Source organism: Aptenodytes patagonicus, chromosome 10 (genome assembly GCF_965638725.1).
Source record: "Aptenodytes patagonicus chromosome 10, bAptPat1.pri.cur, whole genome shotgun sequence".
In the NCBI taxonomy this organism is placed as follows: domain Eukaryota; kingdom Metazoa; phylum Chordata; class Aves; order Sphenisciformes; family Spheniscidae; genus Aptenodytes; species Aptenodytes patagonicus.
In genome coordinates this window covers 5,598,062-5,620,245 of record NC_134958.1, presented here as the reverse complement: position 1 = coordinate 5,620,245, position 22,184 = coordinate 5,598,062, and the positions used below count along the sequence as shown (strand labels likewise).

At 43.5% G+C, this 22,184-nt stretch overlaps 1 protein-coding gene across 1 annotated transcript in view; it reads left to right on the top strand.

Moving 5' to 3' along the window:
• Window positions 1-22,184, top strand: part of CEMIP (cell migration inducing hyaluronidase 1) — a 116,173-nt gene that overhangs the window by 52,426 nt on the left and 41,563 nt on the right. Inside the window, exons 2-11 of the mRNA XM_076347903.1 lie at window positions 6,081-6,188; window positions 9,090-9,242; window positions 9,926-10,064; window positions 10,861-11,097; window positions 11,476-11,655; window positions 16,577-16,647; window positions 17,381-17,476; window positions 18,104-18,225; window positions 20,432-20,573; window positions 21,395-21,586. Coding sequence (XP_076204018.1) covers window positions 6,113-6,188; window positions 9,090-9,242; window positions 9,926-10,064; window positions 10,861-11,097; window positions 11,476-11,655; window positions 16,577-16,647; window positions 17,381-17,476; window positions 18,104-18,225; window positions 20,432-20,573; window positions 21,395-21,586 — 1,408 coding nt within the window. The 5' untranslated portion in view covers window positions 6,081-6,112. The remainder of the gene's footprint in view (window positions 1-6,080; window positions 6,189-9,089; window positions 9,243-9,925; window positions 10,065-10,860; window positions 11,098-11,475; window positions 11,656-16,576; window positions 16,648-17,380; window positions 17,477-18,103; window positions 18,226-20,431; window positions 20,574-21,394; window positions 21,587-22,184) is intronic.

Below are 22,184 nucleotides of genomic sequence, written 5' to 3'. Positions count from 1 at the left end.
CACTGATGCTGCTCAGTAAAGGTAAGATAAAGAGTGATGCACAGGACATCATGGGCCTGAGCTGGCCCCCACAGGGAGCAATGGAGACTGATGTCCTCGGTGGAGATGAGGAGTGGTACAAGAGCCTGAGTGGCTGGGACTGACCCTCCGAGGAGCTCCCTGAAGTCCTTTTGAATTAGTACCTAATTGTTATGATTTCTGTGGCTGTGCAGGGGAAGAAAAGCAAGATATTTTAGGCTTGTGAGCGTAAGTCCAACATTGGAACAAGTACCTACAGAGCAGGCTTTTAGCTTCCTGGAGATTTATTTGATAATCTGTGACAGGTCCAGACCCTGGATCCCAATAAAACTTTGCAGAGCTCTAACCCCAGGCTGAGACTAAACAATTGGCAAAGGAAGAGCCTGGTGAAGGAAGGAGAGGCATGTGCCTAAACCTCTGAAAAATCTCTCCTCCTGCCCCAGAAGGAGAGCAAATGGCAAATGTCCTGGAGAGGAAGGCGTGGAGCTGTGGCGAGCCAGATGCAAACAGTAAAGTACCACAAAAGCAAAAAGAAAAATATTTACATCCTGATGCAGTATTTGGGTAGTTAAAAGCAGCAGTTTGAAGAGGATTCAGGATGCTGTGAACCTCTTCAGCCACTGCACGCGCTTTCCTTACCTTGGGAGGGAAAAAAGGCTTCAAAACCAGGGACGCTCCGCAGAGGGTACAATTCCTCCATGGACCCTTGGGACGTTCAAGAGGATGTTTTCAAAGGCTACCGCTAACTTGGCATGCACCAGAAGTCTGTGAAGCTGCGGGGGTAAGTGTCGCGTGGGAAGCTGTCATATTCCTCCCGGGGATTTCCTGAGCGGGAGGATCTCCGCCCTCATGCTGGAGTCCACATGGACCGTGCATGTCCACGTGGACCTGCAGCTATTCCAGGCACGTTGAGTACATCTAATGCATTCAGGATATATGGCCGTCCTGGTTATCCCCAGAGCATTTCTGCAGCGGGAACACAGTACCTCTGTCACTCCCTGAAAGCATTAGCTTGGCTATACGCTGAGTTACCGTCAGCAGCCACAGCAAAGCCAGTGCATCCTGAACCTCCGAAAATGGGGTTCAGCTTCCCACCACTTTGATGCTTTGAAAATTTCATGCAGTGGATGAGGGTTTAATCCAGCGAAATGCTGAGCACTTCAAAAGCATGTGAAACTGGGAGTCAGTCAGCCTCAGATGGGTGGAGTGATGTGAATTGCAAATGATTTTGTTTGAGCTGAGCCAAAAATTGCTTGCTTTCCTTTTCAAGGTCTGTAAGCCTCTGCAAAAAAAAAAAGATAATTCTGAAAAAAAGCATAGCTTTAAAGTAACTTTTTTTCCCTTTCATTTCTGTCTCAAAATAGTTTGCCAATATTACAACAAATGTGCAAACACCTTAGTTTCCTTTAATTAATTCATCGTAAAAATTTCCTCTAACTCCTGTTCCTCGTTTAAAATCTGTTTTTATGAACATCAGGAATCAAGGAACTTGCAGTGATGTTTATATATAGAATACGTGAGCAGAACCTTCTTCCTTGTAGGGAAAGATGTTAGATGAATTTATAAGAAACCAAGGTTCCTCCAGAAAAAATTTGGAGTGCTGCTTTTGACTCCAGTGTTGAATTCTTTGGGAAGTAGAATCTGTTCCTGAGTTTAATCCTCCTCTACTTGCCAGTAAAAAAGAGCAGATAATGGCTGGGTGGCAAGCACAAGGTCAAGATGAAGAGCAGAGGCAGCTACGGTGCTGTCATTCACTGGGACTGGGAAAGCATTTTCATTAGCGATCCCTAGAAATGCGTTTGTTTATTTGTAAGGCCGCCTGAAGGCTTTAGCTGTGCTTGTGGCTGTGTCTGCGAAGGCTCCCCCTGCACAGGAATGTCACTGTAGCAAAAGCTGGCATGTCCTTGGGTCAGAAAGGCAAATGTGCTCCTCAAATCCGTATTCCCAGCTGGGGCTAAAATGGAAAATTCCCCGAGAGGTGCAAGAGGACAGTCAGTGCCATGCAATGTCAGCAAGAAGGTAGCAGAGGCACTAATTAAACAGCTCCTCCCTCTCTCAGGAATCAGCTTCCAAATCCACGTTAGCTTCTTTGCATACGAATGAAGAAACAAGCAGCAAGGCTTCAGACCTTGCCATCAAGCCACTAAAACCTCAGCATCAGCTGCGGCAGCGGGAGGGTCCGGGTTTGGCCACCCGGAGCACTAGGGGTGCACCACGGCCCTGGCCCTGACCCATCGGGGTCTCCTGGAGCATCTCACCTTGCAGAGACGGTCCCTGGGGAACACAGATTTTACTCGCAGGTCCTTTCAAGTACCTGTGCAAATTAGAGTCTGCTGAGGGTTCACTCTCCAGCAGGCTGAAAGGCGCCTTTTCCATGTGAACTTTTCCTGCTCTTCTCTGGGGATGGCTCTGGGCCCCCGCTTTGCCTCCGTGAAGGTCTGTGGTCTCTCTTGCTGGGTAGTAGCAGCAGTAGTAGCCGTCAGGTTTCTTGCTCCTGTTTGACATCTTTTTCAGGGGAGAGGTAGCTGCTGCTTTTCTCCCATCCTTGCCATGTTTGCAATGGATGGTTAATGCTCCTGTTATGCCCTGCTTGACATACCAGAAAGGAGCCTCATCTTCAGCAGCAGATGCTGAAGGTACATCCTCCAAAGTGTGTCAAGCCGGTCTTAAAAAGTATGTTAAGATAGCCAATATCATGAGTTACTTTTTTAAAATTTTGGTGCCGGGCTTGGGTGGTTGGCCCAGAGTCGTGCAAGGCGGCGAGTCGAGGTTGGAGCCCGGCGTGTCGTTCTGAACCGCTGGCTGTGCCGCTCCGGAGATCTCTGCTCTGCCGCCCGGGATTCAGGGTGTCTGTGTGACCCCACCACGATGCCTGTGACAATCCAGCTTCCTCAGAGCATTTCTTCGCCATTTGGCTCCCGGGATTGTCTGCTCTGTGTTGCCTCCAGCGTTAAAACTGCAGGGAGGGCGGTGGATCGGGATTCCTGTCTGTGCAGTGCGCTTTCTAGTACAGTATCGCTGCTGACACCTGTGGTAGCAGCCAGCTGAGGACTAATGGTTTCCTGCATCTACTTTTAGCATTGTCTGCTGCTATTGTTCACTTTTTGGAAAGATCCAGCAGCTGGGAATCATTTCAGAAAGTCTGCCTTGCCAGATCCAGGCACACGAGTCCCACTTGCCATTGCCAGGCAGCTTTTAATGGCTAGATGAAAAAGCTTTTCTCACCCAAGAGAGGAGTCACAGATGGTATTTGAGAAACGATGGAGATGATAGACTTAGGAGGACACTCGTATGGCCTTTACGCTCTCAGAGTGCCCGAATCTGCAGGGAGATTTGTTGACATAGCTGGTTACATCAGAGCTGAACTCAGCCACGTGGCGCCTGTTCAAGTGAGATGTAGTGTATTGCTGTATCCCCACGCGGCTCTGAGCACTGAGCTAATGAAACGGCTGGCTGGCAGGAGATAACTGCTCCTGAGTCTTCTCCAGCAGGCGACATTAATGAAAAGAGTCGCTATCTCTTCCTCCTCCTACATTTAACAGTAAAATCAAACATGTCACTGTTTGTGTCTAATATTTGGGAAAGATGCTTAATTGAGAGCCTTTGAAGGAAAATTCCTGAGATTATCCTCCGAGCAGCGTTTTTCCGGCAGCGTGTTAGTCAGAGCTGAATCAGAGGAGTCGGATCCTCTTGGCCTGCTCGGCTCTCAGCCTTTCCAACCCGAGTGCCAGTTAATACTAACACCGCAATGAACTCGGGCTCGCTGCGAGCCGAATCAAACACCCTACCTCAGTCACAAAATAAGCAGGATATTCTTTGGACTGTGGCAGATCAGACACTACAAAAACATTGGAGCCTGGCACAGAGCTGACGCCTCCAAAAATGACATGACTTTCCAGTGTCTGATCGCTTGTTTTGATCTGTGCTGATGAAGATGGATGTAATCAGGGAAGCAGTCCCCGGGGAGCAACCGGGGATATAATAGCAGAAGCCATTTTGCACAGCCTGATGGTAAGTACTGTGCAGTTCTTGGCTCTAAAGAAAGCGAAGGCTGTGAAATTTCTTACACTAATTTCCTACCGGTTTGCTACAGGTTACTGTCAGAAATAAGATCATGGGCTGGATGGAGCAGAGACGCTCCTCTGAGTTTTTAACGGGCCAGAGCAGAGAAATTTCTTTGCTACCTGTGAAGCAACAGGAGAGCAAATGCATGCCATCGCTGTCAGAAATTCAGTCCCTTCTTTTTATTTCTGTGAACTCTTACATCATCTGATTGTATTTTATGACCAATACCTTGCCAGTCGGAATCTGGCTTTATGCAACACTAACATACAGCTGTGTCCACGCTATAAGAAACACTTTATCTGTAATGACCATCCTGTAGTATTACCACTCGTTTAGTTTTTCCTCTATCGTTAAAGCAGAATCTAATGATTGGGTTTGCAGATTAGGCTGTGTAATAACCACTAATAAATCTTGACATTTTAATGGTGACTGCTGTACTTTGGGCGTACGTCTAATAATGTTCCTTTAAAAGAGCCCTGGCTTATCAAACGTTGATGGTTAATGCTGTTAAAATGTCAGACACGTGCAGCCTGGTTCTGGCACAGATTCCATGGCGACGGTATTGCTCTGATAACGTATATCATTCAGAGCTATAGCATTACTAAGTGCATTCCTTTTTTCTACTGTTCTGTAACAGCATTTCAGCACCTGATAGGCTGTACCGAGCCCTGAGTTTATGCTGTTTCCAGAGCTCACGTCTGTCAAATACACTATACCAAAACAAGCAAACATTTTCCTGCTGGAATATTTCCTGACAAATCTGGTTCTAATGCTATTTTTAGTATAATCATTGGATTACATGTGGTTTGAACGTATCGTTGCACTTCGAGCTATATCACCTTTATGAAAAGTACAGACATGTGTTTTGCATATATACACTGTAAAATTTGCTCCAGACTAAATCCTGGCTTCTTGCATATCTTTTTCTCGTGTTTCTTGTTTGGTTTATATTAACAAGTGACATGAAAAATAACATGTGTTTTTTGCCCTAAAGAAATTGGGGCACCCCGGAGTTTTTTTCAATTGCTTTTTTTGCGTCTATGTTGTGCGATGCATACGTTTATCCTATTTCATCATTGTGATGTGACATGACAGCTACAGATAAATTTCTTCGATATTCCTCAGATACTGGCTTACATGATAAAACCTAATGGCTCCAAGGACTACATGTGAATTTTAAACAGTGCCTTATGAATACAGAGCGTTGACGCTTACAGAAGTGGGTGTCCTTGCCTCAGTGTGAATATGCATGTCAATAAATTGTCATGAGCATGGGGCAGAGCTACAGAATCAATCACTGGAGAGAATCACATTAATTCTAACTTTGACTTTCATGACACTGCTTGTTTGTTTTTGCTGGGGGTTGGCTACTGAAGAAACGAAAACATTAGGTAGACCGGTTTCAAAAGCAGCTTTTGGTTTTGCAAGAAAATTCTGGGCTGGCACATTAAATAGATAATGTTTTCTTGGATCTGAAATCTAAGAAACTGCATGCTTCAGACTGGAAGTGTGAGTACGGTTTATCTTGGGGGTGCACAAAACACCATTGCTAAAAATGTGTGGGTAGTACGGGGGGAGAGAGGTGTCGTTGAAAGGTTACTTCATGAAAATTTGTCACTCTGCAAACGCCTTCTCTGTTGTGTTTCATTACTTTTTTGCACATGTGAATATTCAGCCCTAGAGAGTCTTGACGCTGGATGTGTTTATACTGCATTCCTAAGGCGTCTTTGGTTACATCTGGTGGTTGCTTTCTGAGTGTCTATTTGGATTCCCAAGTGGGTTTATCCTAAACCAAACAAAGGGTGAGGATTTGCCCTTGGTTTCTTGCTCTGTTTGGGCTGGTCCCGAAGCAGCGTGAAGGTGTTCTCAGCCGTAGAGCTGCATGGGAGTGGATGTGGGCTGGCATAAAGCTGGGGATGACCTTTTTTGTGCAGTGAATGGTTTTTGCATGAGCTGGGAAAAAAAAGCGACATTTGCTTGATATTCTTTCTTCACAGGTATCCATCCAGAGGATTAAAAATCCTGAAGAATGGCTCTACCTACCTCCAAGTATCTAGCCGAAAACCTCATTTTTCTTCTGTTTGTAATCTCTTCTGTAAGCACAGGTAAGTTTTCCTGCTACGGGGAAAAAGGGCATTGTTTGTAACACAATTTTTAAATAAAGACATTGCTGGTTTAGATTGAGCAGCTTTTCACTCTTCTTCGTATGAGAAGAATCAAGGGCAGAGTGAGAAAACTCAGGAGAAAAGCAGTTTTCTACTCCCGATCGAGGGCAGCTGGAGTGGCAAAGGCTGAAATTTCTGAGCAGGTGAAAGTACCCTCAGAAATCCCTCAGACTCTGCCACGCGTTCTTAAAACAAACCCAAATGCAACAAACTGCCACAAAGAAATAACAAAAGAAACCTCAGGTCCTAATAGCTGTGGCTGCGGGAGGTGAAGTCGAGCATTTTGCTGCATTGTCCAAGCCCAGATTTGGAGAGCAAAAAGCTCTGGGGTGGGACATCCCAGACATGCCCTTTGGGTTTTGTCTCTTCCAAGCAGCACTTCTCCTAAGCGGTTAGGGAAAGGGGAAAAGGGAAGCTGCATACACATATTCTAAATAGAGCTAATTTGAGGGTTTGTATTTGTTTAAAACAAAGACACCATATGTCTTGCCCCAAACACTGCAGCTCAGGCCCTTTTGGTCAAGAAGCAAAATATTCAGTTAATTCCTTGTGCTGGGTAGAAGCTGCACTCTAATTTGAAAAATGACAATGAGAGTAATAGTCCAAGCTGGCAAGGTAGCTGGACCAGCTGGCAGAAGATGCTCAGCCCTCCGGTGTCCTCGGCGCAGCGGATGCGAGCGCTGTGCACCGCTCCCGCTCTCTGGTGCGAATTGGTTAATGAGATTGGGAATTTGGGTCCTTTGTTCTGGATTGTGTTGGCTTTTGCTCATTGTCATCCCAATCATCAGCGTAAATTCCTCTTGCTTTCCCCTTCGGCTTCACTGTCTACCTCTCTGTTTCTAAATAATGAAATTTGGGAGCACAAGTCATTTTTTGAGACTGCAGGAAGCTCTTTTGGACACTAGCATAGCCAAGTAAATGGAAAAATGAACAAGCTTTTATCCTGTCCACTTAATCTAGTTGATAAATTATACCTCTACATTTGAATCGACTCGTTCGGTTTTATTTAGCTTCTCATCATGAGCAAATTTTTCTATTATCCTTATTCCTATGGGAATAACAGCTCATTTTTTTGAATTTGTTGTCAGCGTGTATTACAGTTATATTTGAACATCTATTTACAATGCAAGTCCCATTTCCTGCCTGAAGTATTTCGCTTTTCCAACTCTTATTAATTCTGTGTGTCTTCTGGTAGGAACCCAGAAACTCCTTCTTATTTTCCTCAATTACTGTAAATTGGAAGAAGTGCCTCTGACATTACTGATATACTTCCAGTTTCCAGCTGGCACAAGCAGTATCAAAATCAGGTCCTGGATGTTTATCAGTATTTGACTTGCTACCTGGTAGATTATCAGCTCTCTCTGATTTGATCACTTCACGTATACGGAAAAGGTTTGCAGAGAGCCAAGGCATATGTTGCCCGCATGAAATGTCCCTTGCTTACCTTGAATAGCTGGTATTTAACGGGTCTCTGGAGACATTAAGGCAGTGGCTGGTCCAATTCTATTGTTTTCTTAAGGCATGAAACTGGTGGAGGAATCTGAGAGGAAACTGAATGCAGATGGACAGATTTTGTTTCTGTTGCCGTGGAATTACAGATGTCCCTCAAGTTTCACAGTGGCAGCACACAACAGCTCGCTGTCAACTACACCAGGACTGGGACATGTTTCCTTGCATGGATTCACATCGTTGTTCTTTCCATTAACTGAATGCATTAGTATCTGCGGGGCAAAAACCACCCAGCTTTACTATACTAAGTGCCAGAGACATAACCCTGCTGAAGTCGGGGGGTTTATCCCATGTCTGTTATCACTGATTTGTGGATCCTGTAGTTTTCCTATGGTGTTTTTGTTTTAAAGGACAAAAATCGGAGAGCTGGTGAGAACTCCCAACCCTTTCTGATGGCAAAGGGCTCATTGTTCAAACTTCCACTGACCTCAGCTTCCTAGGATTAGAAAGGTTTCTACCCTCAGAAAATATGCATCACACATGGGACTCACACTCACAGTTTTGTTGATTAGAGTAAGATGTGAGGCTCACATATCGAGTGAGATTGTATCAGGGAAATATTTTATCTTAAGTAAATACTTATAACATGAGACACTCGGATTTGTTATGAGAGACGTTTAGACTAACACGTCATGGCAGCCCATAATCAAATTTGTGTGTGGAGACTGGTGATGTGTGAACCCAAAGCGAATGAATCCTTATTGCTTCTGCCTGGAAAAGCTCACAAACCCAGAGTCTCTCTCTTGTGAGATTCCTGTTGCTCTCTGTTACTGGGTGGACTGGTAATTCCTTGGTGCTTGGTGTTTTCATGTTAGTTTGAGCACTTTTACTTTCCATCTCCAGTGAAAAAACAGTACGCAAACGTATTTTAACATCCTTACATTAAACAAAGCTTTTCAAACCTCGCAGGTATTTTGGGGGCATTTTTAAAGGTCGTAGTTGTTTTATCCTTCCATCAGCATCTTCCCTGGGCTTGTGAAAGGCTTTGTGTCTGGGTGGTATGAACGGAGCTGAATGTCACTGCAGGGAGGACTCAGTTACAGCCTCTTCTCGGTAGTTTTCTGGAAACTGCATCCCTCACAAGGCTCCTTTGCATCGGGTAGCGGGTTTTTCCATGCTTCCAGAAAACAGAAAACCATACAGATTAAGCTTTTGTTTGTTTTCTTTTGGTCATGACCCACATGTATTCTGCTGCACAGAGATACCGCTGTGTTCCAGGGAGTCAGCAAAGGGGGGGTAACCAAGAATGATACTGTAAAGATGCCCAGATATGGAGCTTTCTGTCTTGCACTGAACAAACAGTAATCATCTTCGCTCTCCATCTCTACCCAGCAGAAGCAGCTGTCGCATGTCCTGATAAGGATCCTGAGTTAGAAAACTGGAACCCAGGTCACAACAAAGAAAAACGCATTGAAATCCGTAATGGCAGGAAGCTCCTTCTCTCTTCTTCCGCGACAGTCCACTCTATCCACATCACTGACGGAGGTAAAACGTGCTGGCGGCAAGGCTGGGTGAAGTGTGCTTTCCACTGTGGCTATTTAAATCACCCTGTCTCACGCTGGGAGAGCTTTCTGCTTCTTGCTGAGAGCTGGGTGGCTACTGGGCAAACCCAGCTTTAATTCGGTGCAGGGGTGGGTGGTAGCTGAGATGCTATCAGTTCTTTAGCTGTTATAATCAACCTGTTTGCTGCCCTTTCTGGAGAATTTACAAAAGTACCTCAGTATACTCATTAGTTCTACTTCTGTGATTTGCTTCAAAAACATTTTTTTACGAAATCGTTGTCCCGATAACATCATACTGCAATAGTTGTGTTCTCAGGGTCGCAGGACAGGGCAGATACATACGTGCCTCTTTGTCTCTAAGGACAGAGTCATAGTGTTGCTGGCGATTGCTAGCATGAATAGCTTTTATTCGTATTAACTCTGAATTTCTGTCTCAGTTTTGAATGAGTCCTCTTCCACCAAATCTTAATTGCATTCTTCAAGAATTGGACTCAATAAAAGGCGTGTAAAGTCTTTAGGATTTGTATTGAGAGCTGTTTTGGGGAGGATGGGCAGAATTTTTCAAAAATTGAGATGAGCGCCCGGCACTGGGTTTAGTACAATGGTTTCGCAACCTCTGATGAGCTGCTGTGTGTTAAAGCAAATGTCATAACCTTTTCTACTTAGGAAAACTGGTCATTAAAGATGATGTGCAGCCTATCATTTTGCGTACTAGACATATACTCATTGAAAATGATGGAGAGTTACATATCGGCAGTGAGATGTGCCCTTACCAAAGTAATGTGGTTATCATCTTATATGGGCGGTACGTATGCGTGATAGAATATTATGTTGGAGCTTTCTAGGATCTCTCTTCCACAACAGGGAACAAAAATGTTCCTTAAAATGACATTTTCTCAGATATACTTATCATTGGTGCTCTGTGGAAAGTTCAGTAGCTTCTTAAACAATTTAAATGCCCTGTAAAAAATGGATGCAGTTTTGGTTCTGGTTTCAAATACTACTGGGAGATGAACATTAGGGTATTTGGGCATGCCAGAAAATCAGCATGCACCTTGCCACCAGCGAAGCTGATTTTCCAGAATAGGCTTAAAGCCCAAAGAGTTATTTTATTCTGAAAATTCTCCTCCCTAAACTTCCTTTCTTTCTGCATGAAAGTGGTGAGCCAAAGGATAACACGTTTACGTCTTGCAGATTGCTACAGGATCTCTTAGATTTTCAAGGATGCCAAACTCATATTTAACAACGACTAGACCTCCTAGCTCCTGGTCAGGGCCCTAACTTCCACCAGAATTCCAAAACACAAATGTATCATTCAGTCTGGGCTTCAGGTCTCCTCTGGCCTGGATATAATGAATATAACATATAACATAGATTATCTGAGTTCTAGATTGCTGCTGGTCTTCAGTAGTTGCTAGTATTATTTAAAATAATTTGTTTTCTGTACGACGTGAGCAGTTGCTGATTCTTAGGGTAGTTGAAAGAAATACCATGCAAATCATGAGACTTCTCTCCTTGGGCCATAGCAGAACAAGGGGAGAGGCTCCTTGACTGTCAGATACAAACCCAAAACTCGTTCCTTTCCTCCCTTGCTGCTGCAGGGCGGATGACGGCAGCCAGCCGAATCCCTACTTTGGGCAGAAGTATCTGGGAGTAAGTAAGGGTGGCACTCTTGAGATCCATGGAAAGAAAAAACTGTCCTGGACTTTCTTAAACAAAACTCTTCATCCTGGTGGCATGGAAGAAGGTGGATATTACTTTGAAAGGAGCTGGGGCCATCGAGGTGTCATTGTCCATGTTATTGACCCCAAGACGGGGGCAGTTGTCCATTCAGATCGGTGAGTGACTTTTCAGCTGTCTAGATGTGAGGATCTTTGGGAACAGGTTGGGGACAGCATCTCAGCAAGCTCAGAAACACACATTTTGGCACCTTGTTCAAATGGGTATTGTTGCATGTATATATAATTCTTTCTAGATCAGTAATCTCCGAAACCAAAGAGTGAGTAGTGTTACTACCTTGCTATTCTGTCAACTAGAGTTTAATCAATTTGGCTTAACAGAAACCCCTAATATACCCTGCAAGTGGTTTTGCAACGGGATAATATCATTATTGTAAACAATACAAAAGAGTTATTTCTTTATAGCACTTGCTTTTCAGTACATAAAGCTGCAACACTCACTGAAGTAAATGTTTTCGGGTGTTTTTATCACTTTAGGTTTGATACCTACAGAGCAAAAGAGGAAAGCATACGTCTTGCCCAGTATTTGGGCAGAGTTGCAAATGGCATGATCCTGTCGGTTGCAGTGAATGATGAAGGATCTAGAAACTTGGACGACTCGGCCAGGAAAGCAATGACCAAACTGGGCAGCAAGCATTTCCTCCACCTTGGGTTTAGGTATGTGCCAGTCCTGCCAGTTCTCCCAGCACAGAGGCTTTATTATGCTCCTGAGATGTCCAAATAATTCCAGTCTCTCAAAGGCACAAAGTTCTTTCACATGGGGGAAAAAAAAAAAAAAAAGAGGGAAATTTCTCAATGTGAAGTTTTAGCAGTTAATTAGATAGTTTAAGAAGCACTCAGTGTCTATATTGGATATTTTTATTAGTAGATTGAGGAATAGCATATGATCCACGTTAAAAAAGATGTTTTTCAAGATATTGTTCCCACAAGTTACTTATTCCAATTTATTTTTCAAGCCATCCCCCAAAGATTTAAGAAGCATTTCTACATACACACAGTGGATTGGATGGGCTGAACATTAAGGAGGGTAGAATAATAGCCATGTAACCCTGGCTAAATACATATAGACATATGTACAGCATATTCTTCAGCTTGTCCAATACGTATTCGGGGACTCGTGCAGCACAGAAATTTAGCACGCATGAACTTATGCTGTGGACTGTAAATACTTCTGTGGCCAATACAGTGTCTATGTTGGCACACGCACTGTTGAGAATATTTGCTATTTACCGAACCGTAGCCATTATATTTTTTGTGTTTATCTGAATTTATGTAGGCGGGGTTTTTTAAGAGGCACTACAAGGGTCACTGCAGAACATGAAAAAAAAAAATCTGCCTTGTAGGGAGAAGTGATTCAATACAGCAGCCTGTGGGAACAGACAAGTGTCAGCTGAGCAGGTGCAGAGGGAGTAAGATTTGGGGTGGTTGATGAAGAGGTTGTGTCAAATATTACAGGGACTCCTGTGCACCTGAGAATGCATTACAAAGAATCAACCAAGGCTGCAGAAATAGTCTCCAAAACCAGGCTAACTCCATCAGTGCAATGCTTGCTCTCAAATACCCAGAACCCATACCAAAGCCCAGTACCCTGCTGGGTTTCTTTCCAAAAAGACCGAAATCAGGGAAACAGAAAAAGATTTTTGAACATTATACTTTTTTTTTCCAGTTATGCAACAGGAAGAAATTGATGGGTTTCGCATATGTTTATAGAAGTACATTGCACTTGATGTTTTTAGGCTGCTGTGGTGTTTTAAAGCTAGTTTCTCACTTCTTTGCCATAAATGCTTATAATGGAAATACCATGGAAATACCATGGAAGTGTGACTTTCAACATTGCTCTTGTTTGTAGTCAAAAAGCTAATCCTTGCCATGCTGTTATCTGAAACACCACAATATTTCCTTATGTAAATAATAGGGACATTGTGGGTACCATAATGTGGTAGTAGTTGGTAAAGATTGTCTCCCACCAGCATACTGGCATGTGGAAAAATACCTGCAACTTGGCGCATTATTTAAAAGACTGTATTTTTAGGAGTGTTCTCAGCATTTAAGTTCATCAACTTTCAAAAAAAACCCCCATTGTCTGGATGGCAGCTGGATCCAGATTTGCAAAGGCAGTTAGGTGGCAGAGTGGAAGACAGGCAACTTTGTCAGATTCATCCAAGCTTTTCTCCTTATAGAAATTGAACTTCCACTTCACTTTAGCGTAGAAAGATTTAGACATAGAATCATAGAATCATAGAATCATAGAATCATTGAGGTTGGAAAAGACCTCTAAGATCATCGAGTCCAACCGTCAACCCAACACCACCATGCCCACTAAACCATGTCCCTAAGCGCCTCATCTACTCGTCTTTTAAATACCTCCAGGGATGGGGACTCCACCACTTCCCTGGGCAGCCTCTTCCAATGTTTCACCACTCTTTCAGTAAAGAAGAAGTTTTTCCTCACGTCCAATCTAAACCTCCCCTGGCACAACTTGAGGCCATTTCCTCTCATCCTATCGCTTGTTACTTGGGAGAAGAGACCGACCCCACCTCGCTACAACCTCCTTTCAGGTGGTTGTAGAGAGCGATGAGGTCTCCCCTCAGCCTCCTTTTCTCCAGGCTGAACAACCCCAGTTCCCTCAGCCCCTCCTCATCAGACTTGTTCTCCAGACCCCTCACCAGCCTCGTTGCCCTTCTCTGGACACTCTCCAGCACCTCAACGTCCTTCTTGTAGTGAGGGGCCCAAAACTGAACACAGTATTCGAGGTGCGGCCTCACCAGTGCCGAGTACAGGGGCACGATCACTTCCCTGCTCCTACTGGCCACACTGTTTCTGATACAGGCCAGGATGCCATTGGCCTTCTTGGCCGCCTGGGCACACTGCCGGCTCATGTTCAGCCGGCTGTCGACCAGCACCCCCAGGTCCTTCTCTGCTGGGCAGCTTTCCAGCCACTCTTCCCCAAGCCTGTAGCGCTGCATGGGGTTGTTGTGGCCGAAGTGCAGGACCCAATTGGCAGGACATATTGGTTTACGTTTCAGACATACCTACAACTATGAATAAGGATGTATATACCTGACAGGTGCCTTTCAGAAATTTTTGGAAGATCTTAAAAAAAAATATTCAGAGTGAGAAAATTGCACACACACGTACGTACTTTAACCCATATGGCAAAGGAAGGCTCTGACAGAGGGGAGTGGATGGAGTTTTCTTTCTAGCATGCCCATGTACACGCTCTCACCACTCACTGCCCGGCACCCGGGGTTTGCTGGCTGAATCCAGCACCTGGTTCTCAGGTCTTCTCAGCTCCCCGCCGACGGCTGGGGCTGACCGTGGGCGTCACTGAGACAATAACGGTGTAAGCCGCGGGCAGTGATTTGGCATAGGAAATTTCTGTTTCACATTTCGTGAGGTGCCACTTGAGTTAGGCTATTCAGCTGGGTTGTTTTCTGACTGGGCTGGTGGCGGGGGTTATGTGGGCAAATTCCTGTCTATCTCCAGTTGCTCCATATTCAGCCAGATTGTAAAGTTGTGCAACTCCCCCTTGCTGTAAAAGAGCCAATGAGCAACGCTGATTTATGCAAAAATGTTTCTGTGCTCCTGGCATCTCTTTCAGTTGCCTATTTGCTGAGTCCAGAACATTAGGAATGAAAGGAAAATCTTGCATTCCTCCTCTATTGTAGTCCTTTTGAAAAGTGAGTTTGCTCTTTCGAGCATGAGTTTTTTTTTTCTTCCTTCTACTAATAAATTAAAAGAAGGCCTTTCAGCGCTTGGTGACACAGTTGTTCTCTTTGGAATCCCACCCAAATATCACTGGTTTGGCTCTGGGTTTACCGGTCCCTTCATTTCATATAGCCCAAACAGACTACATGTGTCCTTATGTGTTAGGGATGAATGACTTTAAAACTATTTTTAGTGATAAAATAACTGGGAGAAACAAGTATTTTAACATACGAAATCGGGCGAAACCTTGAGTTGCAGAACTAGCTAGCTTCTTATTCTTTAGATTATTTTTCAGATTATTTTGGGGCCATCATCTTTTTTGTCATTTGTTTCAAATTTGGTGAGCAAAAAAGTAGTAGTAGTAGTAGTAGTAGTAGTAGTAGTAGTAGTAGTAGTAGTAGTAGTAGTAATAATAATAATAATAATAATAATAATAATAATAATAGAAATTAAAGTATCTTGCCTGCTGAGTGATAGTGTGTCCTTCCTGCCCCCATCCCCCTTCTCCCCCTGGATGGAGATCACAGCCCGGCAGTGCCTTCGGCAGTTGGCGCACAGGCAATTTTTCCAGCAGGAGCATCTGGCTCGCTGGCAGGCTCCCGAGGCAGTTGTGCTGGCAGCTTCCACTGAGCCTGTCCTGTGCTCAGGCCGAGGACATGCCGCTGGGACTGCCTCCCCTCGAGGAGCCGTGGCCGGTGCACGCGTGGGGCCTCGGCACGGCATGGGGTGCACCAGTGCTCCCCGGAGCCTGCTCCTGCCGACCCCAAAGCCCGGGGCTGCAAATCCCAGCAAAGCCCAGCTCATGCCAGTCGTGATTTGTGCGTGTTTTAGTGGCTATCTGTCAATGTCTGTATAAGTTTTCTTCTGAATTCCCAGAGTGGTTTATAACTTCGCTTATACCAGCAGATGGTAAATGTAAGGTGACCTGCAAGACTCAAGGGTGAATCTTGATGCAATTGAAATCACTGGATATTTATACCTATAGAGACATGATTTAATCTGTGGGACTGTTTGCTAAATTCAGGGTAAGGGTGACAGTCTCCCTACCACCCTAAAAGCATATTTGTTATTCTGTTAGTCATTAAGAGCAGATATGCCCGAACTTCTTCTATTTCGAAGATAAAACTCCCTCCTGAGCCCCACTAATTGGGTTCACCTCCAAGGTTGGGAGGCACTTTAGCCTCCGTCTCCACTGCTTACTTATCCATGTGGTCATTTCCCAGTGTTGCTGATAGCTATTGAACCTACTCAACCAATAACCATCAGGCGGTAATGAACTTACTTCTGACATAGGATCAGATTTGAACAGACAATTCAGATTCATAAACCTTTATCCATGTTCAATGTTCAAAATGAGGAAACTAGATACCCAGAGACTGTCTAGGTTACTTTTTATTGCCCTTTGCCAGCCAGTCTGTCTATTAGAAATTCTCATGGGTCATTCCAAAGACAATTGTGATATACAAGGTTTTAGCATGAGCTAAATCTATTTAAGCAGAAGTGGCCTCTTTTCATATTCTTTAGTGCACACACGCACGCGCGCGCACACACACACACACAAAAGATTTTCAGGCTCCCCAGGGAGGTGCCACTGTCACACACAAGCCTCTTTAAACACTCATTTAAAAGAGAAACACACTTGTTATAGGAGTGTATTAAGCGGGGATTTGTCTTCAAACTTCCTTCTCTTTTGATATATTTACTGAAGAAATATAGTGTTAAGATATTTTTAATATTAACTAAGCTGCCTGTCACGCTAATCAGACTGTTTTGAATATGATGCCCCTGAGAAACACACAAACATTGTGCTATAAAAAATATGCATCTCATACATGACATAACTTGATCATTTCTCATTTCCATTTTCCAGGCACCCATGGAGTTTTATTACCGTTAAAGGAAATCCCTCCTCTTCTGTTGAAGACCACGTTGAATATCAAGGTAATTCATGCACAAAATGCTGGCTTGACATTATCTCTGGAAGTTATTGGAGTTATGGCTGAGATTAATTTGGTCAATGGTGGTTGACACTGCATTACATCGAAGCTGGGAGCAATTGATGGTTGGACGTATTTAATTGAATGCTCTCTGTATATATTGCTTCTTCCCACTAATGCAGCTGAAGCAGCTGAGTGGGGTATAACCTAGGTTATCCAAACCCTGAGATAAAAGGTGGGATCCTGCACCAGTGTAAATCCATGTAACTCTGTTGAGCTCAGACTCTGCCTCCCTTTGACACAAAGCTAGGGAACAAACCCAGTTCACACCAGCTGAAAATTTAATCCGTGTATCCTGCATTGGTAGCCTCAAATACTCCTGCAAAACCACTTTCTTGCAAGCTGAAGACTTTTGAGGCTGTGTCTTTTCATGACGTTTTCAAGAGCAACTAACAACATGGCTTGCTACAACATCAAATAAAAATAGCAGTATATTACAAATCTTTTTTTTTTTTCCCTATCCTCTCTTGATTTTTGAAGATTTTTCCTCCTGATTGTCCAAGCAGTTATAAAAGTGTCTGAAGCCTCACTCCAAGATCAGTAAATTTTTCTGGAAGTAGTGCAGGGCTAATTCTGGATAACGTAGCCAAGATATGCAAACACACACGTGGACCATTACCTTTTCTGTTCTGACTTTTATCGATTGCATTCAGTGATTTTACCAATGTTTTTTACAGGTCACAAAGGGTCAGCTGTGGCCAAAGTATTCAAACTATTCAAAGCTGAGAATGGAGAACATTTTAACGTCTCTTCGACGAGTGAGTGGGTTCAAGGTAAGAGGTCTGCATGCCATTTAACTCGGTGGTAGACAGTTGACAAATAGGGTGGATCATCCTTTTTGTTGCAATACTTTTCCGTTTGGGAAGAGTGGACTTGCTAGCTGCTATTTACGTCGCTGCTAACCCAATTAAAGAGCACACACAGATTCTTTCCCCAATTGTCTCCAGGACTCTGAATAACTGGGATCCTTTTTCCTTACTCCACTGGGTATGAAATTCCATCTTTTACGATCTAAGAGATCACATACAACCTCTTACTTATTTTGACTGCATAGTCATCATGTCCATGTTTCAGACAACGTACAGTAACGGATTGTAACTTGATCTGAAGATCAGAAAAGGCAGCTAAGGAGGACACAGATCCAAAATCCATACCTATTAATAATGCTCATACTGCATACTCCAATTATGTAACTTTTAATAACTCCGCTCTCCCTTGGCTGGTTACACTTCACGGCATGATTAAAAGCGGCCGACAGACTGGCAGGAAGAGGCAGGAATCAGACTGTCAGCGAAGAAGCTTGTGAATGATATCTGAGATCATATTATGCTTCATGCATTTTTGCTGCATTCATTAATCTTGACTTTCAAATGACTTTTCTTGTTTGCATTTGTCTCCAGATGTAGAATGGACAGAGTGGTTTGAGAAGCCTGATAAAGCGAGATCTAAGGACATGGAGAAGCTTTCTGACTTCAAAGCTGCTCATCCTGATAAAATCTGTAGGCAACCCATTGACATCCAGGTAGGCTAGCTTACCACTGGCTTTAGAGGGGCGAATCCTCTTTGGACTGACACTGAACCCCAAAATAATTGTGCTTGTCAGTAATTTTTGCTTCTAAATAAAAGACAGCGATTATTTTACTGCTCTAATACATAACCAACAAGACCTGGTATCCAATCTTGTATCATTCTGCGACAAAAGTTTATAGAATTGAGCTCCTTTCAGTAAATTCTGGCTTCTGGCATGAAAAGGAGTACAGATGGGGTCACGGACAGCACAGATGCTATCATGAAATATGTGGTTCCCTGCTGGAAGATTACAAGGAAAAAACACATGAAAATTTCAAAGTTCTTAAATGGTCCTGGAATGGACCCTACCTAAAAAATTAATCACAAAATATAATGAGATGGTAAAGCTACCAGCTGTAGTAGGTTGGAAAAAATGTCGGTGAGCTTGCAGCCATTTCTTGGAGTCAATTGTTTTTTCTCTGTGGAAAGAAATTTGAATTCTTTTGGGGGCTAAACATTATAATTATGCCATCAGGCCAGCATGCTGAGGAGGAGAAATCATATACCTTTTCTGAGATTGCAAAAGCCTCTTTAAGGCCATTAAAAAAAGCAAAACCCGAGCTTTTTCCTTTTTTTTTGTAAATGCGTATAAGTCTACCTGGTAAAACAACTACAGCAGAAGCATTGTCTAGCAAAAGACAATAAAATACTTCATATCTGTGGGAGGCTGAACCTAAGGTTCCTGCGTACTCTGAAGCGGTGGAGTTCTCCTTATTCACAAAGAATGCGGCTATTGAAGTAAACGGGATTGCTGACAGTATGAGCAAAAGTTTCCAGGGCTAGATGTTATAAAGAATCTCCTCTTGAACAGAGAGGAAAAAAAATGCCCTATAGCTTTCTGCCAGGTCTTAGCAAATCCACATTAATTTCTGCTTCCATATACATATATTAGAAGTGACAACTTAGTTCAAAACAGGGGTCAGATGTTTGTTATGATACAGCCCCTTCTAGCATGAATATTAAAAGAGAAACAAGAAAGATATTCTTCTGTTCAAGAAACAAACCTTTTTTTACCTTCTGTTAAATGACAATTACTTTTTTTTCCATGTATATTAAAAGCAAAACATTTTTCAGTTTATCCTGCAGATCTTAGGGCAAATCCTCAGGTAGTGTAATCTGGTGTTGCTCATTGCCCTCATAAAGTTACACTGATTTATAGCAGCTGGCCTGCTCCAGCTATGCTAACTACAAGAAAATTGAAGATACGATAATAAAAACAGAAGCATGGCACAGCCAGAGGCACATTCCTTCAGCTGACGGTGCTAATCCTATACATGGCAGCGGGCTGTATGCATTAATAAGGAAGGTCTGCCTGAGTGAGAGAATCAGGATCAGACCCTTCATTGAAAGATGGCTTATCTCCTGGTGCCTTGTTAAAAATGCACGTGTTCTTTGGATTGCCCAATGCAATGCATCACGTTTTTGTGAAAGGGTCAAGAGAATTGCAAGCTATAGAGCCGGACTGTGAAATTTAACATGACCCTGAGGGGTGACATTGCCCCAGCAGGAACACAGGAGAGGCTACATATCGCGCTGCTTCTTGGTGTGATACAGCCTTTTTTCTCAAGGCAGCTCTACAGGCTGGTACTTGGAAGTGAGAAAAGGCAACCTCTTCTTGTTCCTTTTGGAGCAATGGGTACTGGAGCAGCTTTGTTTTTTTCTTAGAGAGACTGTTCCATGCAAAGAAGAAACAAGACCCCCACCTCTTTCTTCTGCAAGCTTCAGACATAGTCTGGCCACAAGCAATGAAATGAGTGCAGTGAAGAGGCTTGAAACCATGAGTTCATTTGGGTGTGAGCATCTGTGTTCAGTGTTTTCATCTGCCCTCAAACCAATGGCAAGAGAAAATCTAGGGCACCAAGGCAGATGTTGCTGAAGCTCAGAATACTCCTCCCAAAAAAGCACATGGTCTTAATATAGATACAGGAGAAAGGCATGCACCTAGCAATAATCCATGCAGCTTGCGGATAAAATAGCTGTGTTTGAGCACCAACTGGAGCGCCTTCTGGATAGTACACGTAACAGTCACCCTGTTTTGTTATACAGCTCTTGTGCATCACCCAAAACAAAGCAAAAGCCTCTTCTGACAGCACTGATGTTTTGGTGAAATCTCTTCACCTCAAAGTATCTCCTGTTTTATTTTTCTATTCTCATTCCAGGCAATGACGCTTGATGGAGCTAATTTAACAACGGAGGTTTTCTACAAGAGTGGCCATGATTACAGGTTTCTGTGCCACGGCAAGGACCAGATGGGCGAGGGCTGCCAGAACTACAGAGTACGGTTCCTGTGTGGCAGATCTGGTATGTGCCCCATGTTTGAAAGCCAGACCAGGGAAAATCTGAAATACTGTCTTCTGATGACTGGCTCTTGTTCGGTGTAAGAACGACTTGAGTAATTTCCCAAGCTAAAACTTCGGCTGGGCTATGGACATGAACACAGATAAAATGGCTGAAGATTTATCTCAGGAAAAATTCCTAAGCACTAACAGAGACAACAGGGTGGTGTCTCAAAAACCCAGCAAGGCTATGGCAAATACTTGGCAAGTCCCTTCCTGTAAATATCTTGTCTTTTGCTAAAGCATTTTGGAATGAGGTAGGATTAGTCAATCAGAGTGTGCAAAGACAACAGGTTTTGAAAGTAATACTTTGTTTTGTAGTTGTTAATTCCAACACTGCTGTCCCTAACCTTGTCATTAGATAGATCATCAGGATTCTTTGGCACTCAGCTGGCGGGAAAAGGAGTGTGGAAGACGGTTGTTTTGCTGGAAAAAACAGTCATTACATTAAAGACCACTTGGTTGCTGTAAATAACAGTGCCCAGCACCCACAAGTGCTGCTGCTAAGTGGGTGTGGTGAAAATGAGCCACTAAGGGCTACATTTAAATTTAGTCCTGGGGTTAGTGGAAAATCCACCTGCCTGCAACTAAAGGAAAACACTTTCTTGTTTGCTTGCTTTCCAAGCCAAAGCCAGTAAAAAGCGTGTTTGGAAGAGTTAACTATTTTTTGTTGCATGAGGAAATCATCGTTTTTGGTGGTGTTCCAGGCAACAACAAAAAAAAAAAGAGCAAGCATTTTCTGATAAGATTAACTGAATTCTCCACCCTTCCATTTTGGCTTTTCAGTGAAACCAAAGCTTACGGTAACCATTGACACCAATGTGAACAGCACGGTCCTGAATCTGGTGGATGACGTGAGCTCATGGAAACCCGGAGACAGGCTGGTGGTTGCAAGCACTGACTACTCCATGTACCAGGCGGAGGAGTTCCAAGTACTGCCCTGCGGAGCCTGCAGACCCACCCAGGTCAAGGTAGCAGGTAAGGTGCTTCATCTTGTCATGCTGATGTTGGCAGTACGCAAAGTCTGTCATTTGCACTGAGATAACTCCATGAAGAATTGCGAAGATCTGAAAGACACCTGAATTTGATGGCTAGTTTTTAGATGCTTTCGGGAAGCATAAGCCTTTCGTGCTTGAAAGCAAGCTAACTTGAGTCTGGTTCCTTTCTGCCTTCCCTTTTCATAGCCGACTCCATTTTTTTGTCCCCAAGCACACTATTGAATGGATGTATTTATTTAAGAGAAACAAATACAGGTTATGTATTTGAAATGTTCAATTTTACGTAACTGTATTTGAAAATGTATCACTTCCTAGAAAGCAGGAGATGAGCACAGCTGATCTGAAGAGTGGGCTAGGGCAGGAGCAGACCGTGAGCGACTGTAAGGCTATGAAGTAATGTGCAGCTGGCTATCTTCCTAAGAAAGTTATATTTAACAAGAACTGTAGTCTTACATTTTAGAAATGCTGTTTTGTACTACTGAAGCTACTGTTTCTCTTTTACTGTGTCTCTAGATGGCATTGCTTAGAGGTGATGTATTAACCAAACATTTCTGGCATCACGTGGCGAGCGAGTTGTC